This window comes from Phyllobates terribilis, unplaced genomic scaffold (assembly GCF_046119375.1).
Source record: "Phyllobates terribilis strain yellow unplaced genomic scaffold, ASM4611937v1 Scaffold_1__5_contigs__length_1240528914, whole genome shotgun sequence".
NCBI classification, from domain to species: Eukaryota; Metazoa; Chordata; class Amphibia; order Anura; family Dendrobatidae; genus Phyllobates; species Phyllobates terribilis.
The window spans coordinates 129,562,322-129,584,289 of NW_027362761.1; the positions used below are offsets into that span (position 1 = coordinate 129,562,322).

Below are 21,968 nucleotides of genomic sequence, written 5' to 3' on the forward strand. Positions count from 1 at the left end.
TGGACAATGACCCAAAACATAAAGCCAAAGCAACCCAGGAGTTTATTAAAGCAAAGAAGTGGAATATTCTTGAATGGCCAAGTCAGTCACCTGATCTCAACCCAATTGAGCATGCATTTCACTTGTTAAAGACTAAACTTCAGCTAGACAGGCCCACAAACAAACAGCAACTGAAACACTGCGTCTGGTGATGTCCATGAGTTCAAGACTTCAGGCAGTCATTGCCAACAAAGGGTGTTCAACCAAGTACTAGAAACGAACATTTTATTTACAATTATTTAATCTGTCCAATTACTTTTGGTCCCTTTAAAAACAGGGTGGCACATGTTAAGGAGCTGAAACTCCTAAACCCTTCATCCAATTTTAATGTGGATACCCTCAAATGAAAGCTGAAAGTCTGAACTTCATCTGCATCTGAATTGTTTTGTTTAAAAATCATTGTGGTAATGTCTAGAACCAAAATTAGAAAAATGTTGTCTCTGTCCAAATATATACGGACCTAACTGTATATAGAGCACCTAAGGCAGAGACTTGGACTTTAAGGGTGCTTGTCGCCAACCCCAACTCGAGGCCCTTCTGTAAAAATTCTAAAATTTTACCAAATGGAGCTCCCCCACCAACTGTAGAACCAGAGAAAGATAACATTTTTTTCCAAGTTCTAGCGTAAATCCTGGTAGTGACAGGTTTTCTACTATGCATTAGTGTAGTCACTAGATCTCGGGAGAATCCTTTGAGTTCTAACAGGGACCTCTCAAGTTCCATACCGTCAAGTGGAGGCCAGGAGCTTGAGGATGGAGTATCGGACCCTGGCTGAGGAGATCCGGGATTTCTGGTAGGACCCAAGGATCGGAGATGGACATGCTCCTCAGGCATGAGAACCAGGGCCTCCTGGGCCAAAAGGGGGCGACCAGAAGGACCCTCGCCTTGTCCTCGCTGATCTTTCTTAGAACCATGGGAAGGAGATTGAATGGGGGGGGGGGGGGGGGGAGGCGTAGGCCAGACTGAAATCCCAAGCTATTTGGAGAGAGTCTACTGCCAGGGGGTTTTCTCTGGGATTTAGGGAGCAAAAGAGCTTTGTCTTTCGATTTAGCCTTGTGGCAAAGAGATCTACCACCGGAAGACCCCATTTCCGGACTATTTGGAAAAAAATATCCTGCTTTAGTTCCCATTCGCCCTGTCTCAGAGAAAAACGGCTTAAGTAGTCTGCTTTTACGTTTTCTTTTCCTTTGATATAGAGGGCCGTTAAGGAAAGGAGATGGCATTCCGAAATCTGAAAAAGATGATCCGCCACTTTCATCAGTGATTCAGCACGCGTACCCCCCTGATGGTTCACGTAAGCTACCGCTATCCTATTATCTGAAAGGATTTTAACGTTCTCATCATGAAGGAAAGGCAAGAAATGATTAATCGCCTTATTCACTGCTAGCAGCTCTTTAGAGTTGGAGGAAAGACTTTTTTCAGCGTCTGACCAGGACCCCTGGGCAACCATATCTCCCAGATGAGCCCCCCCCCATCCATGGAAGCTTGCATATGTTGTAATTAATTTAGTGACTCTAAACACCCAGGGAACACCTCGTGACAGGTTCCCCATGTCTACCCACCATTGTAAGGACTCAACCGATCGGGGAGACAAGGACATTCGTCCCTCTAAGTGCCCACTTAACAAAACCTCATTATTTAGGACGTCCCATTGCAGAACCCTGGAGTGGTATTGTGCCCACAGAACCCCAGGGATGCAAGATGACAGGGTACCCAACAAGGACATCGCAGCTCTAAGGGACATGACCAGGTTTGATAATGCTCTCTCTACCAGAATTTTAACCTTTTGTTTTTGGACTTCCAGGAGGAAACATGTTTGAAGGTCTGAATCCAGCATGATACCAAGGAACTGTTGAATTTTTGAAGGTACAACCCTGGACTTCTCTAGATTTAGGATCCAACCCAGACTTTCCAAGATGGAGGATACTAATTTAAGATGATTATTACATTGGGAGGCCGAGTCTCCAACTATCAAGAAATCATCCAGGTAAGGGATAATTAAAATATTATGTTCCCTAACATGGGCCATGACTTCCGCTATAACCTTAGTAAATACCCTGGGGGCTATGGCCAGACCGAATGGTAAGGCTCTAAACTGGAAATGTTTAATTTCATCATCTATGATCAAAGCCACCCTGAGGTATTTCTGGAAATCCATATGTATAGGTACATGGTAATAGGCGTCTTTCAGGTCTAACACTACCACGTAACAGCCTGAAAAAAGTAACTTTATTGCAGATTTAATAGATTCCATCTTAAAGGTGGGAACTAACAAAAATGTATTAAGGGCTATAAGGTTGATGATGCACCTAAAAGACCAGTCCGGCTTAGAAATCAAAAAGAGAGGCGAGTAGAATCCTAGCCCCCTTTCTGCTGCCAGGACTTCCACTAGGACTCCTTTATGCACCAAGTTCCGGACTTCCACTTGTAGGGCCGTCTGCTCTAATGCTGAGGAACGGTTTGGGGTTAAGATGAATCTCCCATGAGGAATCTGCCGAAACTTGAACCTCAGACTGGAACTTACCAGATCAAGGATCCAGTTACTTGAGGAAATTTTTGTCCAGGCAGGAAAGAAGCCCAACAGTCTCCCTCCTACCTGGGCTGCGAGTCATTGACTCGGTTTCCGGGGGCCTTGGTTAGAAGACGAAGAGCCGAATAGGAGCCCTCTACCTTTCGGTCTGCGGTCTTCCCATTTCTCCTGACCCTTCTGATGTCTTTTCCGTAGAAACCTTCTCCTATGGAAAGGACGTTTATACGTGGGGATAGACAAGCTAGGGTAACCTTTATTTTTGTCACTCGCTTTATCCAGAAGTTCATCCAGGACCGGCCCAAAAAGATGCTCTCCTTCACAAGGAATTGTGCAGAGTCTCGTTCTTGCTTGAATATCACCCGGCCAACATTTCAGCCACAAGGCTCTACGGGCTGAGTTGGACATGGCGGCTGACCTCGCTGCCAATCTGACAGAATCCACAGAGGCGTCTGCCAGGAAAGCCGCTGCCCCATGTAGAAGTGACATATCCGATAAACTCGCCTTCCTGGAGGTGTTATTTCTCAGATGGGATTCAAGTTGGTCCAGCCATATAATTAGGGACCTGGCGGTACAAGTAGTGGCAACCGCGGGTTTCAAGGCCCCCGCCGATGTTTCCCAGGCCCTTTGAGAAAAAAGTGTCAGCCTTTCTATCCAAGGGGTCCTTAGCCCCCATATCGTCAAAGGGGAGAGAGGATCGTTTAGATGCCTTAGCAATAGCCACATCTATTCTGGGGGCTTTCTCCCAGGAGGAAGAAGCTGATTCTTCAAAGGGGTATTTTCTTTTGAAGAACAGAGGCAGAGTACCTTTTCTCTCTGGCTTTTTCCATTCTCTACGTATCAAGTCCTGAATTTTTTCGTTAAAGGGAAAGCTTCTTATTTTCCTTTGTCCCAGCCCCCTGAACATAACATCCTGGACTGATTTTTCCGGTCTGGCATCTGTAATACCCATGGTTGACCGAACCACTTTAATTAAACCATCGACCCTGCTAAGGGGAAAACAATTCTGACCCCACACCACTATCTGAGGAAGTGGATGAGGAAGAGGCTGCGTCGTCCGAGTCCGACTCATAAGCGGAGGACAGGGGGTCATCCGGGACTAGGGAGACTTCACAGTCTGTGTCCACCTTTCCTTTAGTTTTTTTGGAGAGGATTTTATTAATTTCGGATTTGACCAAGGTTTTTAATCCCAATGTCAGGCTAGGGGTCTCCTCTGCCAGTGTTTGGTTTATACAAGACTGACAACTTTTTAGGGTATGAGTCAGGGAGGACGGAGTTACACAATGCACACTGAATATGCTCGGCCTTGGAGGTACACTTCTTCCCCTGTTAAAATTAGAAGGGGAGAAGGGATACTCCATTACTAAGTGAACTTTCTCGAAGATCACTTACCCAGGTGGCTCAAAAAAGGCTGGTACCGATTTGGAGGAAGGACTCCTCTCAGCAGGGGGATCATCCCTGGAGGCAGCAGATTCATCCATCCTGCTGGAGCCGTGATGACTGGACTTAGACGCCGAACCTCATTTTACTGAGGACTGGGCATTACCAGAAACACGCGGGCGATGCACTTTTTGGGGCTCCCCAAACAGCCGCTGAGATGGTGGAGATGGCGGCTGCTCCACTTGCTGCTGCAGTAGCTGCTGCTGCTGTTCACTATCAGACTCCATGATAGGGAGAATGAAGCTGGGAAGCCCTGAACAGTGGTGCCTGGCCAGTTAAATAGGCCTTGATCCACCCCTCCGCCACCAGATTCTAATCAAATTCCTCTTTTTTTTGTTGTTGCAGGGACGCATGCACCGCGGTTAATACCGCACTAACATACAGATGCCGGTAACCCGACTTCCGGGTTCCGGTCACATGATCTCCTCGAGGCGCGGTGACGTCATCAGGCCGCGACTTACAGGAGGACGGAAGTGCGCGCCCGCACGAGCCTCGCGCGAGGAAGCATCATACACCGCCGGCACTCCCCGGTAGGCCCTGCCCCTAGCAATGGCCTGCAACCTCGGAACGGGGCGCCGCTCTCCCACGGCCCGCTCCGGGTCGAGGCGGAGGTTCGCAGACAGCCTCAGACCCGGCGCGCCGACCTCCGCCGGGTGTCGATGCGGACAACACCCCACGCAACCCGCATCTCCAGGGCGATGGTGGGCTTGCCACCCCAGATAGGGGCGCAGTCCCACTGCAATCCGGATCCCAACAAGGGCAGACTCCTCCACAGAAAGCGCAATCTGGCTGAAGCAGATAAAAGGGCTGCCACCCCAGATAGGGGGGGCGCAGCCCCCCTGCATATCTGGTGCAAAAAATGTTGTGCCTTTCCCAGATAGGGGTGCACTCGCATAGGCAGAGCGCTGGAGCGGCAGATCCCAGATAGGGGCGCTGCTCGACAGCAGTCGCCATCCAGATCTTCCACGAGCCTGCAATAGGTTCCCTCCATCAAGGACAGGAAACCAAACTGAGGCGAGAGGAAGGGCCGCCCCCTTTTAAGCCTGTAGGTTACCTGTCCTTGGTGGGCGGATCCCCTCTCTCGTGGTGCTGTCATGGTCGACCGATAAAAAAAAGTATTTAGTCAGCCACCAATTGTGCAAGTTCTCCCACTTAAAAAGATGAGAGAGGCCTGTAATTGACATCATAGGTAGACCTCAACTATGAGAGACGAAATGAGAAAACTAATTCTGAAAATCACATTGTTTGATTTGGACAGAATATTTTTTCAAATTTTGGTGGAAAATAAGTATTTGGTCAATTACAAAAGTTCATCTCAATACTTTGTTATATATCCTTTGTTGCCAATGACGGAGGTCAAACGTTTTCTGTAATTATTCACAAGGTTGGCACACACTGTTGCTGGTATGTTGGCCCATTCCTCTATGCAGATCTCCTCTAGAGCAGTGATGTTTTAGGGCTGTCGCTGGGCAACACGGACTTTCAACGCCCTCCAAAGGTTTTCTATAGGGTTTAGATCTGGAGACTGGCTAGGCCACTACAGGACCTTGAAATGCTTCTTACGAAGCCATTCCTTCTTTGCCCTGGCGGTGTGCTTGGGATCATTGTCATGCTGAAAGACTCAGCCAAGTTTCATCTTCAATGCCCTTGCTGATAGAAGGAGGTTTGCACATGGCCCCATTCATTCTTTCATGTACACGGATCAGTCGTCCTGGTCCCTTGGCAGAAAAACAGCCACAAAGCATGATGTTGCCACCCCCATGCTTCACAGTAGGTATGGTGTTCTTTGGATGCAACTCGGCATTCTTTCTCCTCCAAACACGGCGAGTTGTGTTTCTACCAAACAGTTCTACTTTGTCATATGGTCAGATGAAACCATTCTCCAAATACTCTTCTGGATCATCTAAATGCTCTCTAGCAAACTTCAGACGGGCCTGGACATGTAATGGCTTAAGCAGGGGGACACATCTGGCACTGCAGGATCTGAGTCCCTGGCGGCATAGTGTGTTACTGATGGTAGCCTGTGTAATGTTGGTCCCAGCTCTCTGCAGGTCATTCACTAGGCCCCCCCGGGTGGTTCTGGGATTTTTGCTCACCCTTCTTGAGATCATTTTGACCCCACGGGGTGAGATCTTGTGTGGAGCCCCAGATCGAGGGAGATTATCAGTGATCTTGTATGTCTTCCATTTTCTAATTATTGCTCCCACAGTTGATTTCTTCACACCAAGCTGCTTGCCTATTGCAGATTCAGTCTTCCCACCCTGGTACAGGGCTACAATTTTGTTTCTGGTGTCCTTCGACAGCTCTTTGGTCTTCTCCACAGTAGAGTTTGGAGTATGACTTTTTGAGGTTGCGGACAGGTGTCTTTTATATTGATAACAAGTTCAAACAGGTGCGAGTACTACAGGTAATGAGTGGAGGACAGAGGAGCCTCGTAAAGAAGAAGTTACAGGTCTGTGAGAGCCAGAAATCTTGCTTGTTTGTAATTGACCAAATACTTATTTTCCAGCAAAATTTGAAAAAAGTTTCTTTCCAAATCAGACAATGTGATTTTCAGGAGTTGTTTTCTCATTTTGTCTCTCATAGTTGAGGTCTACCTATAATGTCAATTACAGGCCTCTCTCATGTTTTTAAGTGGGAGAACTTGCACAATTGGTGGCTGACCAAATACTTTTTTCCCCCACTGTATATTATTCGCTAACTTTGGTTCAAAATTGTACACATTTCTGGTACAGTGTCGCACGTTATGCCATGCTCGTTTTTTCACTACACTGCGCCTTTTCAGCTTGGGAATGCCCTCATGTGGGACAAGGCCTAGTAAGTGCCTAAAACACATCAGTATAGTTAAAGTCATAACAGACATTTTTTGGGGGCGCAAATCACATTTAGATTAATGAATCTCCCCCAATGTATTGCCATAATGTCAGTTCCACTATTACATAAATGACAAATGTTATGCAATTCATACTCACTAAAAGGGAGCAACTTACATTTTATTTGCCCTCACTTATACAGACAATATAGAACCTGAAAAACATTAGATAAATGAGAATATATAAATACAGACATTTGTATAAAACCGAAAGAAGCGGTGACAGTTAAAAGGTAAAGACTAGGGTTGAGCGAGTATGTTCTGTCAAAGTATGCTCAGGCTGAGCTCCGAGTATTTACAGCTGCTCGGTGATAAGTAAGGTTGAGCGAGTATGTTCTGTCCAAGTATGCTCGGGCCAAGCACAGAGTATTTACAGCTGCTCGGTGATAAGGTTAAATCGCTACCGTGTGCATGATTTGCAACTGTTTGACAGCTTTATTACATGAGAGGAATGTCTATTTCTTACACATTCCTCACATGTAATAAAGCTGTCAAACAGTTGCAAATCATGCACAAGGGAGCAATTTAACCATATCACCGAGCAGCTGTAAATACTCGGAGCTCGGCCCGAGCATACTCGGCGAAAGGGTTAATAGAACATACTCGCTCAACAGTAGTAAACACATAACTATGGGCCCCTGCGCAAAACCTAAAAAGGGGCCTCAAGTAACAATGGCCATTAGTAACAGCAAGTTCATTCGAAAAACTGAAAAGTATAATGACGGTCACTTGTCTATCCTGCGGGTTTTCAACTCTTTTTTGACCTTTCAGTGCTCTGCATTCCACTTCATATCTTTATCTTTAAGGCTCTTAAGAAAGTAACTGGGCACTGTTAGCTGTTTAAGAGGTATTCTCATGCTAATAAATTGCTTAGGTTAGACAGTGTGAAAATAAGCAAGTTTGCAATTGACTTGCTTTTTCTGTCGTCATTCTCCTGATTTGAGTGCTTTTACAATTCATAGAGTACATCTCCATAAACACTAGAGCCTGGCCTAGAATGTGCAATAGTTAAATTCCAGGAAGAATTAACTCCCAACATACCACTCAGCTGTCCAGATGATTGATTCCTATACAGCATTTAGCATCTTACCACACAATGCCTTGACCGTTTCAAGAGCAGATCTCTTAATAACAGCTCTCACTTTCCTGAGCTGAGTGCTTGTTCAAATGCCCTGTTATCTCTAGGACTGCCAAGTGGCTGACGAGGAAGTTGCAGGACATTTAATTTTGCCATTCTTTTTCAATATTGGAATATCACCAAATATGAAGAGAGTAGTAAGAGGGTAAACATATCAGGGAAGTTCTATATATGCAGATGCCCAACATATTGTATACATAGAAAGAGTTGGCCTATGGCAGTCCAGCAAGACATAAGGCTTTCTATATTTTTTAACATTTTATTTTTATACAGCATATAAATAATAGTCACAGTTGTAGCGGGAACATATTCATCCACATTACATACTACAGAATTTTGTGAGAAAGACCTACACAAACTGTCTCAAAGACAGAATTTAACAGAATTATTTCAGGACTTTGGAGAGAAAACCTGATGGCTTACAAGTAACAAACTAACAAAGAATTTATAAAATTCATGCAACTGTACACTGGAGTGCAACAAAGTCTGCAAACAATTACTGACAAAGGAAAACCGAGTCACAACAATAATCTTGTAAAATCTTTAACATTCTAGGAAAATGCTTGTTACTTCGCCCACATTCCAGACAGAATATTCAGCTGGACAGATCGGAGCATACAGTGCAAGTTTCTGGAAATGGAATCTGTCTCCAGGATTTGACCCCACAAATTATTCATATGTGCATGTAGCTCTTAGTGAGACAATTCCATCCCTACCTACAGTGGGGGAAATAAGTATTTGATCCCTTGCTGTTTTTGTAAGTTTGCCCACTGACAAAGACAGGAACAATCTATCATTTTCTATAATTTTAAGGGTAGGTTAATTTTAACATTGAGAGATAGAATATCAAAAAAAAGAAAAAAAAGAAAAAAAAAAAAAAAAATCAAGAAAAAAATCACATTGTATAAATTAGATACATTTGTTTGCATTTTGCAGTGAGAAATAAGTATTTGATCCCCTACTAACCATTATGAGTTCTGGCTCCTACAGACCAGTTAGATGCTCCTAATCAACTCATTACCTGCATTAAAAGACAACTGTCTTACATAGTCACCTGTATAAAAGACTACTGTCCAAAGACTCAGTCAGCCTCTAACCTCTACAACATGGGCAAGACCAAAGAGCTTTCTAAGGATGTCAGGGACAAGATCATAGACCTGCACAAAGCTGGAATGGGCTACAAAACCAGAAGCAAGTCTCTGGGTGAGAAGGAGTCAACTGTTGGTGCAATAGTAAGAAAATGGAAAAAAAAATATAAAATGACTGTCAATCGACATCGATCTGGGGCACCATGCAAACTATCACCTCGTGGAGTATCCTTGATCATGAGGTGAGAGTTCAGCCTAAAACTACACGGGGGGGAACTTGTTAATGATCACAAGGCAGCTCGGACCAGTGTCACCAAGAAAATCATTGGTAACACATTACACCTTAAAGGTTTAAAATCCTGCAGTGCCCGCAAGGTCCCCGCCTGCTCAAGAAGGCACATGTGCAGGCCCGTCTGAAGTTTGCCAATGAACACCTGGATGATTCTGTGAGTTATTAGGAGAAGGTGCTGTGGTCAGATGAAACAAAAATTGAGCTCTTTGGCATTAACTCAAATCGCCGTGTTTGGAGGAAGAAGAAGGATGAGTACAACCGAAGAATATCGCCCAACCGTGAAGCATGGTGGGGGAAACATTATACTTTGGGGGTGCTTTTCTGCAAAGGGGACATGACAACTGCACCATACTGAAGGGAAGATGGATAGGGTCATGTATCACGAAATTTTGGCCAACAACCTCCTTCCCTCAGTAAGAGCATTGAAGATGGGTCGTGGCTGGGTCTTCCAGCAAGACAATGACCCAAAACATACAGCCAAGGCAACAAAGGAGTGGCTCAAAAAGAAGCACAGTAAGGTCACAGAGTGGCCTAGCCAGTCTCCAGACCTTAATCCCATAGAAAACTTATGGAAGGAGTTGAAGCTCAAAGTTGGCAAGCGGCAGCCTTAAAATCTGAATGATTTAGAGATGATCTGCAAAGAGGAGTGGACCAAAATTCCTCCTGACATGTGCGCAAACCTTCAACTCATCAACTGCAAACAACGTCTGACTGCTGTGCTTGCCAACAAGGGTTTTGCCACCAAGTATTAAGTGTTGTTTGCCAGAGGGATCAAATACTTATTTCTCACTGCAAAATGCAAATAAATGTATCTAATTTATACAATGTGATTTTCTTGTTTTTTTTTGCATATTCTATCTCTCAATGTTAAAATTAACCTACCCTAAACTTACAAAAACAGCAAGGGATCAAATACTTATTTCCCCCACTGTATATAGCTTGCTATTCTGTTCTGTTACGGAGAAATTGCCATAAGGGTAAAGTGCTGTGGGCATGACAAAGCACATTCCATGCCTCAGTCTACTCCGTTCTACTCCCTGGATTGCATGTCTGTGCTTTTCCTGCTCATGCTTCCTCTGAGGCGATTCTTCTAAGTGTATTTTAAGGAGGAGCGGTGCATGCACAAATGAGTGCTGAAGCCAGAGCCCACGGTAAGGAGAAGCACAGCGCAGACAAGCCATCTGAGCATGTGCAACATTTGGATCCCTGCTGCTTCATGTAACACAACACAGAGGCTGTCAAGTCAAGCAGGATAAGCCCGTGCTAGGCGGGAATAGAGCTGAGGAAGCTGAGGCTTAGAAAGTGCTTTGACAGGTCTATGTAAGAGCTACAAACACGTGTGAACAGTTTTGGGGGTCAAATCCTGTTGACAGAACCCCTTTAAAAGAAATCTGTCAACAGGTTTTTGCTATGTAATCTGGGAACAACATAATGTAGCAGCTGAGACACAGCTTTCAGGGATGTGTCACTTATTAGGCTGTGTGCTGTTTTTATACAATAAATATTTTATTGCCAGGACATTATCACTGTCTGGACAATAGTGCATGCAAGCACTGGTCCGACCATGCCTCCTCCTCTTATAAGCAGCTCACTGTCAATAGACAATGTACACAGAAAGCTGTGAAGTGGGCAGGGTTAGCTTTCTGAATTCTGCCACATCTAAAAACTGATGGATTTCTAGGTGTAGCAGCTGACACAAAGTGATACATGGTTGGAATCAGGGTCTCTTTCCCTACATCATGCTGCTCTCAGAGGAGGTAGCAAAAACCTGGCGACAGATTTCCTTTAAAGGAGTTGTCTAGGAAGGGTCTATCCTTGTGCAAAAAAAATGCTCACTTATTTGTGTTGTGTCCGGATAATGCTGCTCTGTTCAATTCAACTTAAAACATTTGGACCCCTTCAGGAGCAATCTATTTTTACTCAAATGCATGTATTTTTGACTAGAAATTGGGTTCCATTAAACACTTTGCACGGTTTGCCTTCTCTAGCCTATGTGTTGCTCTATGCCGGCTGCAGAATGAGTTAACTTAGAAACCATCAGTAAGCATTTATGACACGGAGTTTATAACACTTATCTTCCTTCTCTAGAGCTCCTCTCAGCTGATTTAGGACCATATGAATGTTGAAGTGAACTTTGTGTTCACAAATGAAAAAAAAGCAGTACTAACCCTTCTTTCAGAATAAGCTTACTGACAGATCCACAGTTAACCCCATTCTGCAGCCATAAATACACAGTACAACACAGAGGCTATAGAAGTCACACAAAGTAACATTTTTAATGAAACCCAATGCATTAAAGAAAGAAGAAAATGCTTCCAAAGGTGTCAATGTCTTTTAAAAGAAGCAAACCTGCAGTAATAGACACAGCCTGTGGATAAGAGTGGAGCTATTTCTAGGAATGTTTTTTTTTCTTTAAGTAATTGTGGAGAATCTCTCAAATCTATAAAAGCCACTGGACTCTTGTCACCAGAGCAGGTGACAGTAAGTTATACCCAAGCTGGTACATACAGGTCTGCAGTTAAGCTGTGTACAGAGTCCAAAAATAAAGCAAGAAACATTTGACTTTGGGTGTAAATTGTGAAGAAAGGGTCACAAATAGTAGAAGCTGAGCATTTATGAAGGTACGTCACTTTGATGTCATTTAACTGTGAAATGAAGCTCCAAAAGGTAAAGTTTTCCTTTAAAACATTTTTGTCAGAAGTGTCTTACCATAGGAAATGTCTCAAGATGCCTTTATACCTGTGACAGAGGTATACGTGCCGCCTTTGCCTGAAGTATGACATTTCCCAGCATGGACACTTTTATACAGGAGTCTCAGCGGGGTCTGCATATTCCATCAATCATTAATGCATACAGTAGCTTATTAAACAAGAAGTTTAACAGAAAGAATAGCATAGAACCATAGAAAACTTTTTTTCCCTCCAAAATACACAAGATTATGGGAAAACATTACTATACCAGTGTAAGACAAATACATCACGTACTGCCATACGACCCAATGCAATGTGCTTGTAAAGCAGACAAGGGGTATTCTTCAAAGTGCAGCTTAAAAATAGACATCATAAATTTCGGCACTGCCCCAGAATCGTGAACGAATGCACCCACATGAAAGGTTCTGACAGTTCCAGGTGCTCAGTGATCCATAGCTAAAAAGTCATTAACACATCCCGCTCTTGTACACTGGTGTGAAAAGGCTTCCCGAAAATAAACGAGTGAAGTCCTGGTTTGATCTTTTCAGCTAAAGACATCACAATGTTGAGATCGCCCTCTGCTGTCAGATCCAGATCAGTCTTCAGGTTACGCAGGGACTTGAAAACTTTCTTACCCTTTTGTCTGAAGGAAAACAAAAAAAAAGACCCATAGGGCATCAGTGAACTGCGTGGTGTTATGGCATTAACAAGATGTACTTGTAAATGCAAACAGGTCACTTCCACACGGAGATCATCATTTACAGATAACCGGAGAGGTAAATGCAAATATACTCATACACTTTACAAGTGTCAGCTGTGTTTCTAAAATGGTTCACCCATGTCAGTGCAGATCTGTGAGGTTGCTTTTGGTAACGAACAGGACCTGGACCTAAGTGAACGACTATTCGTAGTTTTCAGCAAATACAAATCCAACACCAGTGCTAGCCTAGCGACTATCATGTTCTTCTAAGGCCAGCAATGCCAAGGCTGATCCATATGGTCATAGCCATTCCTAATAGCACAGCTTCATATACTTTAAGCCAGACTGTTTATGGGGTTACCCACAATCACAACCTGCCATTCCTCCACACTGCTGTCAGTGGTCCCCACTGGTCTTCTGAATGACAGCAGCGGTCAATTTGTGTCCGAGAAGGAAGAAACAGTCTTCTAAACACTTTTTTCGTTATTGAATGGAATAGGACTTCTGTTTTTTTTTTTTTGTTAGGACCACCATGGGCTCATTTGTACACTTAAAAATTTAGGTAACTTCATAAAGGTTGCTCTGTACCCATCTGTATTGGAGCGACAGTCATAGATTAAGTCACTATTACCAGAAGAAATAGCGCAGCATGCAACATTAATTTATTTTTCTGGTAAAGCAACGCACACCATGATGGAAACTCGATGGATCTCATTACTGTCAAGGGGACCCAATTAGGAGCTTTGATGGATCAGTCCTGTGCAGGAAGTTTTTATTTTTTAACTTTTTCTATAACTGAACAGAAAAAAAAAATCTCTAACACACACACAGAAGTCTGGTATAATGTATTTTTCGGACTATAAGACGCACCAGACAATAATACGCACTTAGGTTTTAGAGGAGGAAAGTAGAAAATAAATTAAAGCAAGAAATGTGGCCATGATGCACTGTTATGGAAAGGGGGGGGGGGGGGGGGGCGGAAGGTCTGCTGTTGACACTGTTATAGGGGTAATGTCCCCCAATTCTATACCAATATCCCCCATCCTGGTATATATGCCGCCCCCATCCTGATATATTTTTTGTCCCTATTCTGGTATGCATGGCCTCCTCATCCCCAACCTGGTATGCATGGCCCCCTCATCCCCCCATCCTGGTATGCATGGCCCCCTTCACCCACTTCCTGGTATGCATGGCCCCCTTCACGCTGTACATAAAAAAAAAAAAATATATATAATGATTCTACTCACCTTCCTTCTCTCTGCTCCAGCGCTGCGTCCGGTTCTGCTGCCATCAGCTGATCTCAGCGTGTAAGCAGCGCATGATGTCACTGCAATGCGCGCACACACACACACACACACACACACACACACACACACACACCAGCTGCCGGAATATTCACTGCTCTCCACGCCGGGACTATGGGAGTGGAGAGTAGGGAATACTCATTTCCTTTAATAAGCGGGCACGATGTTAGCCGCAGCCGCCGGCTTCCTGCAGCGGATTGGCGATTATGTGTGCCCGCTGTTAAAAGAAAATGAATATTCACTGCTCTCCATGCCCATGAGAGTGGGGAGCAGTGAATAGTCATTCTGTTTAATAGCGGGCATACGTGATCGCCCAGCTGCTGCAGGAAGTTGGCGTTTGCTGCTAACAGAGTGTCTGCTATTAAAGAAAATGAATATTCACTGCTCTCCACTCCCATGGGCATGGAGAGCAGTGAATATTCATTTTCTTTAACAGTGGGCACAGTGTTAGCCGCAGCAGCCGGCTCCAGCCTCCTGTGACCAGCACCTCCGCCGCTGCTGCCCCCCCGCCATCCACAGTCCAAAATATACGGTAATCCGATGTCCTGTGCCAGTGTCTTAGAAATCTGCCATTTCATTATCGTTCTTTGCATTCCTCATCTAGGACAATTTCTCTTTTTTCTGCATGTTAAAGGGGTAGTTTCATAAATAACATTTATCATCTATTCCCAGGATCACAGGACGATTTGTCTGCTGGGACCATGAAAGATCACAGAACGAGGCCCCAAAGTCCTCAGTGTGGATGGAGTGATGGGGCATTAGTGAGCATGTGTGACCAATACAGGAAACTATGGAATCCACCCCCCCCCATACTTATGATTGCAGCTGCTGCAAAGTTCTTGAATTTTTAGTTGTCACTGGTCTACTCACTCCCCCTTGGGTTCATTTAAGCAAAAGTCACTTTGAATGCTCTGCAGCATGCCAAAGACCCTTTGCTCTATCCGTAGGTGAGGGTCACAGAATCCGGACACTTGTCTAATTTTTTTTTAGTTGGCAATACTCGTTATAGAAGTTCTATTAGAAGAAAAAAAAAAAAAAAAAAGGTGTTATTTACTTACCCTTCCCAGGTCCGATGCTGGGTCTTTTCTGTGGCTCCTGATGTCTGTTATTGTGTGTAGTGTTGGCATCACATTGTCAGAGCTGCAGCCAATTTGTGAGCTAAGTAGCGGTGAGTCGGCGAGTTCAGTTATTGGCTGCAGCACTATCAACATGCCGTCAGCGCTGCAGACAATAACAGACATTGAGAGCAGCGGCAGAGACTCAGCATTGGACCTGGCGAGGACGAGTCAAGTGTGGTTTGTTTTTTAAATAGAAACTGCACCTAAGGGCAGGGGTTTTCTGAAAATGGAAAACCCTTTTAACGTATTACTAAACCTGATTCTCAGGAAAAACGGTGTGACAATGTTATATGTAAAAGCGGTATACTTTTTTTTCCGATGGGGAAAGAATAGAACTTCCGAAGTAACAGGATGAACTTTTTTTTTTTTAATATTAAAAGTAGTTTTGGCAGCATTGCGCCAACAAGATTTTACAATATCTTGTCCACTATAATAATATGTCTGGCACAATGGCAAAACATAGCAGCATACCTTAAGGAAATAGAGGTAACACAGAAATAATATAGATCATCAGGATAGTAGATGCACAAAACCAATTAACAATGCTGTTATATTCAAAATACTATTTTTTTTCATATTTCTGAACTTACGTGTCATCTTCAATGTATTTTATTAGTGTCAGTGCCTTACGATGAAGTATCAGCATAAACTGTGCCAAGAAAGAACTTCTTAGAGAGAGGTTAGGCTTCAACTGGAATATCTGGAAAAAATAATGAGTAGCATAAATATTGCATGGGTGTCATTAGACAGGACTAATCAGAAAACGCACCACAATCAGACTTTACATGCCTTCTTGGCTCATATGTAGTGTTGAGCGAACGTGCTTGGATAACGTGTTATCCGAGCATGCTCAGTCTTACCTGAGTATTTTCGGCGTGCTCTGCTAATATGTTTGCCTAGCTGCATGTTTTCCGGCAGTAGACAGATGCAACACATGTGGGGATTGCCTGTTTGTTAGCCAATCCCTGCATGCGTTGCGTCTAACGCAGGGCAAGTTCCCACAACACTACTCATTAACAACCCATCCAATCCATACAGGCAGAGAAATCAAACCATAGATGTTCATACATTAAAGTTGTGTGTAATAATGAGAAGTGACAGGGAAAAAATATTGAACACATGAAGAAAGGTGCAAAAAAACAAAGAAAAGTCATGATGGCAGCTGAAATCTATCAGTAATTAGAAAGGAATTCATGCCACTTATTTTTCACTATCAGTTAGTTTTAACTGATAGCTTGTAAAAAGGTGTCTCATTACCAAATTGCCACAAAAACATACACCTCATGATGGGCAACAACCAGTGAGCAGTCTCAATACCTTCGCAAACTTATTGTTGCAAAACATACTGATGGCATTGTTTACAGAATTTCTAAAGTACTGAAGATTCCAGGATTGTTGGAGCCATAATCCGGAAGTGGAAAGAACAGCATTTCACCATGAACCAACCATGACTGTGTGCTCTTCTCAAGATTTCAAACAGAGGAGTGAAAAAAGACAGAAAAGTTGTTCATAGACCAAGGACCACATGTGGAGAGCTACAGAAAGACCTACTTATACATTGATGCCTTATCCATTGGGTCTGGCACCCCGCCGATCAGCTGATATCTGTGTTGGTGGCTGGAAGTACTTACTTGCTGAGATTGGCCATCTAGTTGTAGTGGCCGTCGCGGGTTCTACACATCCGCCTCCCATTGAATTGAATAGGAGGTAGATGTGTAGTACCCCGCGGTGGCCACTAAGGATATGGCATCAATGTATAAGTAGTGGACAACCTCTTTAAGAACCAGAGTGCATAACATTCTGGGGGATTCTAAGCCCATGTTTCATATGGACATTTGTTCATTTGAATATGCCAAATTACAGTGCAATTCTCTAGTTGTTGCTGCTACATGACAAAACAGCAACTGTGGTCAATTTCTTCATCCTTTCACCAGTCATAGGAGCCAACAGTGTGTCTCATATATAATGGTTCTCTATGATTTGACATCGCTTTTATTGAAACTTTGATGGGGTCAGTATTTGGACTGATGAAGTGAAATCTATGAAGGTGAAGCTGTAAGTGAAAGGACTGCAACAATTTATTATATTCTAAAGACTAGGTAACTGATGCCTCACAGCCCAGGTGTAAAAAATGAATCTTTTGAAGATTGAATTCTAAAAAAGTAAGAATCCTGAGCCGCTTAGAACAAAGAAGCCTTTAAGAGTCAGAAATCTGTCCTCCTGCATTAACTAGTATGCTGTATTCCTAAAATCTTTAGCACTTGCAAAACATAACAGAAGAGCTGGCCAGGTTAACATAAGTATTAATCGCATGGTGGCCAGGCTGAGAGGGGGCATTTGTCATACAGGTCACAAACGGCATAATAATCTAATAAAGATGAGCAATTCGATTTGGGCTGCCCCAGTCTGGCATACTGTCCGTCCCGCCATGGCAGCTAGTCTTCACTTTTGCACCCGTCTTGGGTCCTAGTAAGCACCTGGCAATGGTGGTTACTAGGACCCAAGACGTGTATCGCAATGTCATGACGTCACGGGGCTTAGAAAGCGTGAGAGGCGTCCAGCATGCCAGATGGACTGAGGATTCTGGTGCAGAAGTCAAGACAGATTGCCACACAGGACCGGCCTGTATGCCAGACCAGGGCAATGAAAATCAAATTGCTCATCTCTATAAGCTATTGATAAGCAGCATAGAAGAATGTCTAATATCATCTAATCATGTCCTCCCAGCTTCCCCCACTGCTGCATATGACACTTCACATGCCATGATAACATCATGTGTTTCAACATCCTTACAAGGATCTCTGAAATGATTAAGGGGTTAGGACATAAACGCAGCCCCTCACTGCAGAGAGATGGGTGAGAGGTGAAGTAACAAGTGCTTCAGGGGAAAAAACCAACAAACCAAGTAAACTGAGTAAAATAAACCACCACCTAGGGTAAAGTGCATACCCTACCTGTTCCAAAAAGTTATTGACAAATGTGTCTCTGTGTAGAATATCTTGGAAGATGTTCCTAGAATAAAACATTGCAAGAAAGTAATAGAAAAATGGATTAAAGTAATGCAGCGTTATCAGGCACAACTTTACATTATGAGGAACCTGAAATACCCATTACTTTACAGCTTCCACTGGTTTACTTGACAGAACGGATTTTCAGTATTTAACTATATTAAGAAAATCATCAGGAATGTGGTAAAATCATCCAACCTCCTTGGCAGCGAGCAGGGTGGAGGTGGGAAATTGACTGCTTTAGTATAAAGGAATTGGATGTTCTGGAGATAATGAAATTACCATTTCACTAGACACTGGCTCACTGCGGCCACCCTGCTGTACCCATCCGTTCATCTGCTCAGCTGAGCAGCTAACTGCAGGCTTCAGCTCTCTATTAATACTATTTTCCATCAATATTTGCTAAGACTTTCAAATGAGCTTTTATACACTTAAGATGTCACTCATCTGATGCGTCTGAGACATCAGGAAAACGTCGGCTTTTGAAGAGACAAGTCTGCACAGCGGGGACTCTGTCTATTAAGGGAATGCTGAAAGAGGGAACTGTTAATATGAAAATTGATGGTAACACAGGCTCCACTTACAAGTTAGGGGTGAAGCTCTCATCTGTGTGGATGACTGAATCTGCTGCCATGTCTTCATCTGAGGTGGCCTTCCACAAGGCAGCCAGTTCTGCCCTCATGTACCGGCGCTGGTTGTATGTGTGCTCATGACAAGGGGGCATCTGCTTTACGGTGTTGACATCTACATCAATATGGGTAGCAGGGTAGGGAGCATACATCACCTGGCGGAATGGCAGCACAAAGCTTCCAGTTGCATCCTAAAAGCAATTAAATGCTTGTTATGGTTTACACAAATACAGAGTACTTTTCTTTGTCACTTAGTGAGACCAAATGTCTGTCTATGGCCGGAAAATATGAGACACTGATTGGTTTACAGGGTACAGTAATTACATAATCTAGCCATAGGGTCACAACAATCACTGTAATGGGGGGGTCCCAATCACATCATTCTTTATCATGACTGCAGTAAGAAGGGAATGCAAAAAAAACCTTTTGTCCTATTAGGGGACCTTACAACTGCAACCTTTGTATAATTAATTGACATACACAGAATGACAGCATTAAAATGGGCTAGTGTTACACATGCCCCTGGAAAGGCCTAGTAGGCATTGATAGTGCCCACGCCACATTAAGGGCTAAAAGGAAGCAACATGGTACAGACTTATGGCCCACTTATAAAACAGCCCCAAGTAGACCGTTTGCCCCTAGCATTCATGCTACTTTTGATAACTCCACTGATCAGCAAATAAATAGCAAAGGACTTTAATTTTTTTTTCGAGAGGTCTCGGTTGATAACCTCACGTCTATACAGATCAGGGGTGTGGAGTCGGTAAGCCATACCTCCGACTCCTCAATTTCCATGACACCGACTCCACGACTCCCTCATACATGGCTCATATTTAAAGTGATAAATTTACTGTAGCACAGATTCATCTCGGCTAAAAGTCTAGACCCTTAGATCAGGAATAGGACATTTATAGAGCATTTCATAACTTTCCCAAATTCTTATGAAAAAATATTCCCAACAAACTGCATTGAACTACTGTACCCAATTTATTATAGATTTTAGGAGTTGGAGTCGGTCCATTTTATACCAACTCCACCAAAATGGGCTCCGACCCCACGACTCCGACTCCACAGCCCTGAATTACAGACTGACCTTAAGCAGTCCTTGAATGAACAGACCAGATTCATACTTGAAGGATGACTCGGCTCTACAAAGTCGGGAGCATTTTCGCTCTGCGAGAGAAAGAAAGAGGCACAGCGTCCTCACCATCTTTACCAGAAGGGGAAAAAGAACATGTTTAATGCAACAGTATGTCCATAGTACATTCACATAAAATGATTTACTTTAAATAAGTGTAAAAAAAAGCCTACATAGAAGCCTCAATGGCTATGAAAACAAATAAATATATCTAAATGCATGTTTTTATAATAAAGGTTGCAAAAATTGTGCTATTAAACTATAACTTGCGGCTTATTTTTTAGTCTTTTTATTGTTATTCAATAAAGGTATCCCCCCATGCTACCCGCACATAGAAGCTGTTCATATATCTACCATTACTCAGACTATACAGTATTTCAACTTCTTCTGACCTTGATACACTCCTAATGTCAGGTCTGCCCCATGCTGTAAGGCGACTGACACTATACTGCATTGCAAGAAGATTATCACACTTGAATAGGACTGAAAGGCTTTAGAGGAAGTAAGGGGATTATAGCGGAGCAATTGCGTTTCATTTTTCTTATAGCGTGAAAGGCTTCATGGAGCTGGAGTCATAGAACATGTGAATGACCCGATAAAAGGCAGTTTGGCTGTGGATACCAAGCAGACTATAGTTAAGATACCAGCACCTTGTGCTTCATAATTGGCCAAACTAAATTTAAAGTTGTATTGCAGGTTAGACAGTTGCTTTGCATGCAACTCCCTACTCTAAAATAATAAGAATCACTTTCCTTACAAGCTGGAGAAACTAGATAATAATTTAGTAATAATTCTGTAAAGAAATTGAATTCCTTGCCATTCTAAACACATGGTTTATCACAGTCTGAAGCCTGGAAATGAAACTGTCAAAGGAGCGATGAGCCCAAATGGTTTATTCACATTAATAGAAGCTATAATTGGGACCTGTGTACATAGATTATGCTGGAAAAATGGAAGGGATTTAGAGTAGTCTTTGCTTTACTTGCTCGCAAAGTTATCGCCTTACTATGCGCATTGACAGTGCGCTCTCTTGCCAGCTCTTCACTTCTCATCAGTGCTGGTGAGGGAGTGCATGGTCACTGTGCATTAAAAAGAATATTGCACAGTGACAAGATCCTACTGAGCTTGCATTGGAATTGACAAGGTATGCTTGCTCAGTGGAGTCGGGACTTAGCTCCGCCTTGATGACACTGTTTCAGGCTGGGGACAGAAGCTGTGGCAGTGACTGCAGCCTCTGCCCACTGATGACAGCTCGTTTCAGTATCTCAGCATGTACTGGGGATTCTCAAAAGAAAGGACATAAAACAGGAAGATGGTAAAAAAATAAATAAAAGGTAGAATAGAGAGGGAACTATAGGGAATTTTTAATTCAAGTATATGAGAAAAGCAATTTGATTATTTTACCTTAAATAGATAGACATTAAGGATTACATCAGTGTTAGTTTCGGACCACCTCTTAAGTTTCCAAGATATCTACTTGCCATCAATGAAAGATATTTGTGTTTCTCCCCAAAAGTTGAAAGCTTGTACACACCAAAAAAATGACTACATCAGAGTCCAGTCTCTGCAATATTATGCCTTGAAACAGAGCTCTATCTAGTGTCATCTGTCACTATGTGATGCTGAATGCTATTGACGTATCTGGCAGAACCTTCTCTGAACTAAAACCCCAAAGTATAGCTGGCTGATTTTACTTGATCAAGCACAAGTGAAACAATGATTATAAAAAAGACCAGATTGAATTATATACCTTATTTACTTTTTCCGCACTGCTACCCACTACCACCGAGCAGCCGCATGTCTGCAGATGGGAGCTAATGGCACTGTCAAAGAAAAAAATACAACATATGTTAGATTGCTATTTAACAGGGAAAGTTGCTCGACCTTATAGTACATAATAACCAACATTACTTCTAATCAGGTCGTGTACAAGTCATTTATAAATCTCTTTATACATCTGTGCAAATGGAATTCCACAGCAGAGC

The 21,968-nt window shown here is 43.1% G+C and overlaps 1 protein-coding gene across 1 annotated transcript in view; it reads right to left on the reverse strand.

The window, feature by feature from the left end:
* Positions 1 to 12,478: 12,478 nt before the first annotated feature.
* Positions 12,479 to 21,968, reverse strand: part of C9orf72 (C9orf72-SMCR8 complex subunit) — a 55,761-nt gene continuing 46,271 nt past the window's right edge. The window contains exons 5-10 of the mRNA XM_073667417.1: positions 21,734 to 21,806; positions 19,939 to 20,055; positions 18,801 to 19,036; positions 18,163 to 18,220; positions 15,799 to 15,908; positions 12,479 to 12,729 (exon numbers count right to left, since the gene is read on the reverse strand). Coding sequence (XP_073523518.1) covers positions 12,543 to 12,729; positions 15,799 to 15,908; positions 18,163 to 18,220; positions 18,801 to 19,036; positions 19,939 to 20,055; positions 21,734 to 21,806 — 781 coding nt within the window. The 3' untranslated portion in view covers positions 12,479 to 12,542. The remainder of the gene's footprint in view (positions 12,730 to 15,798; positions 15,909 to 18,162; positions 18,221 to 18,800; positions 19,037 to 19,938; positions 20,056 to 21,733; positions 21,807 to 21,968) is intronic.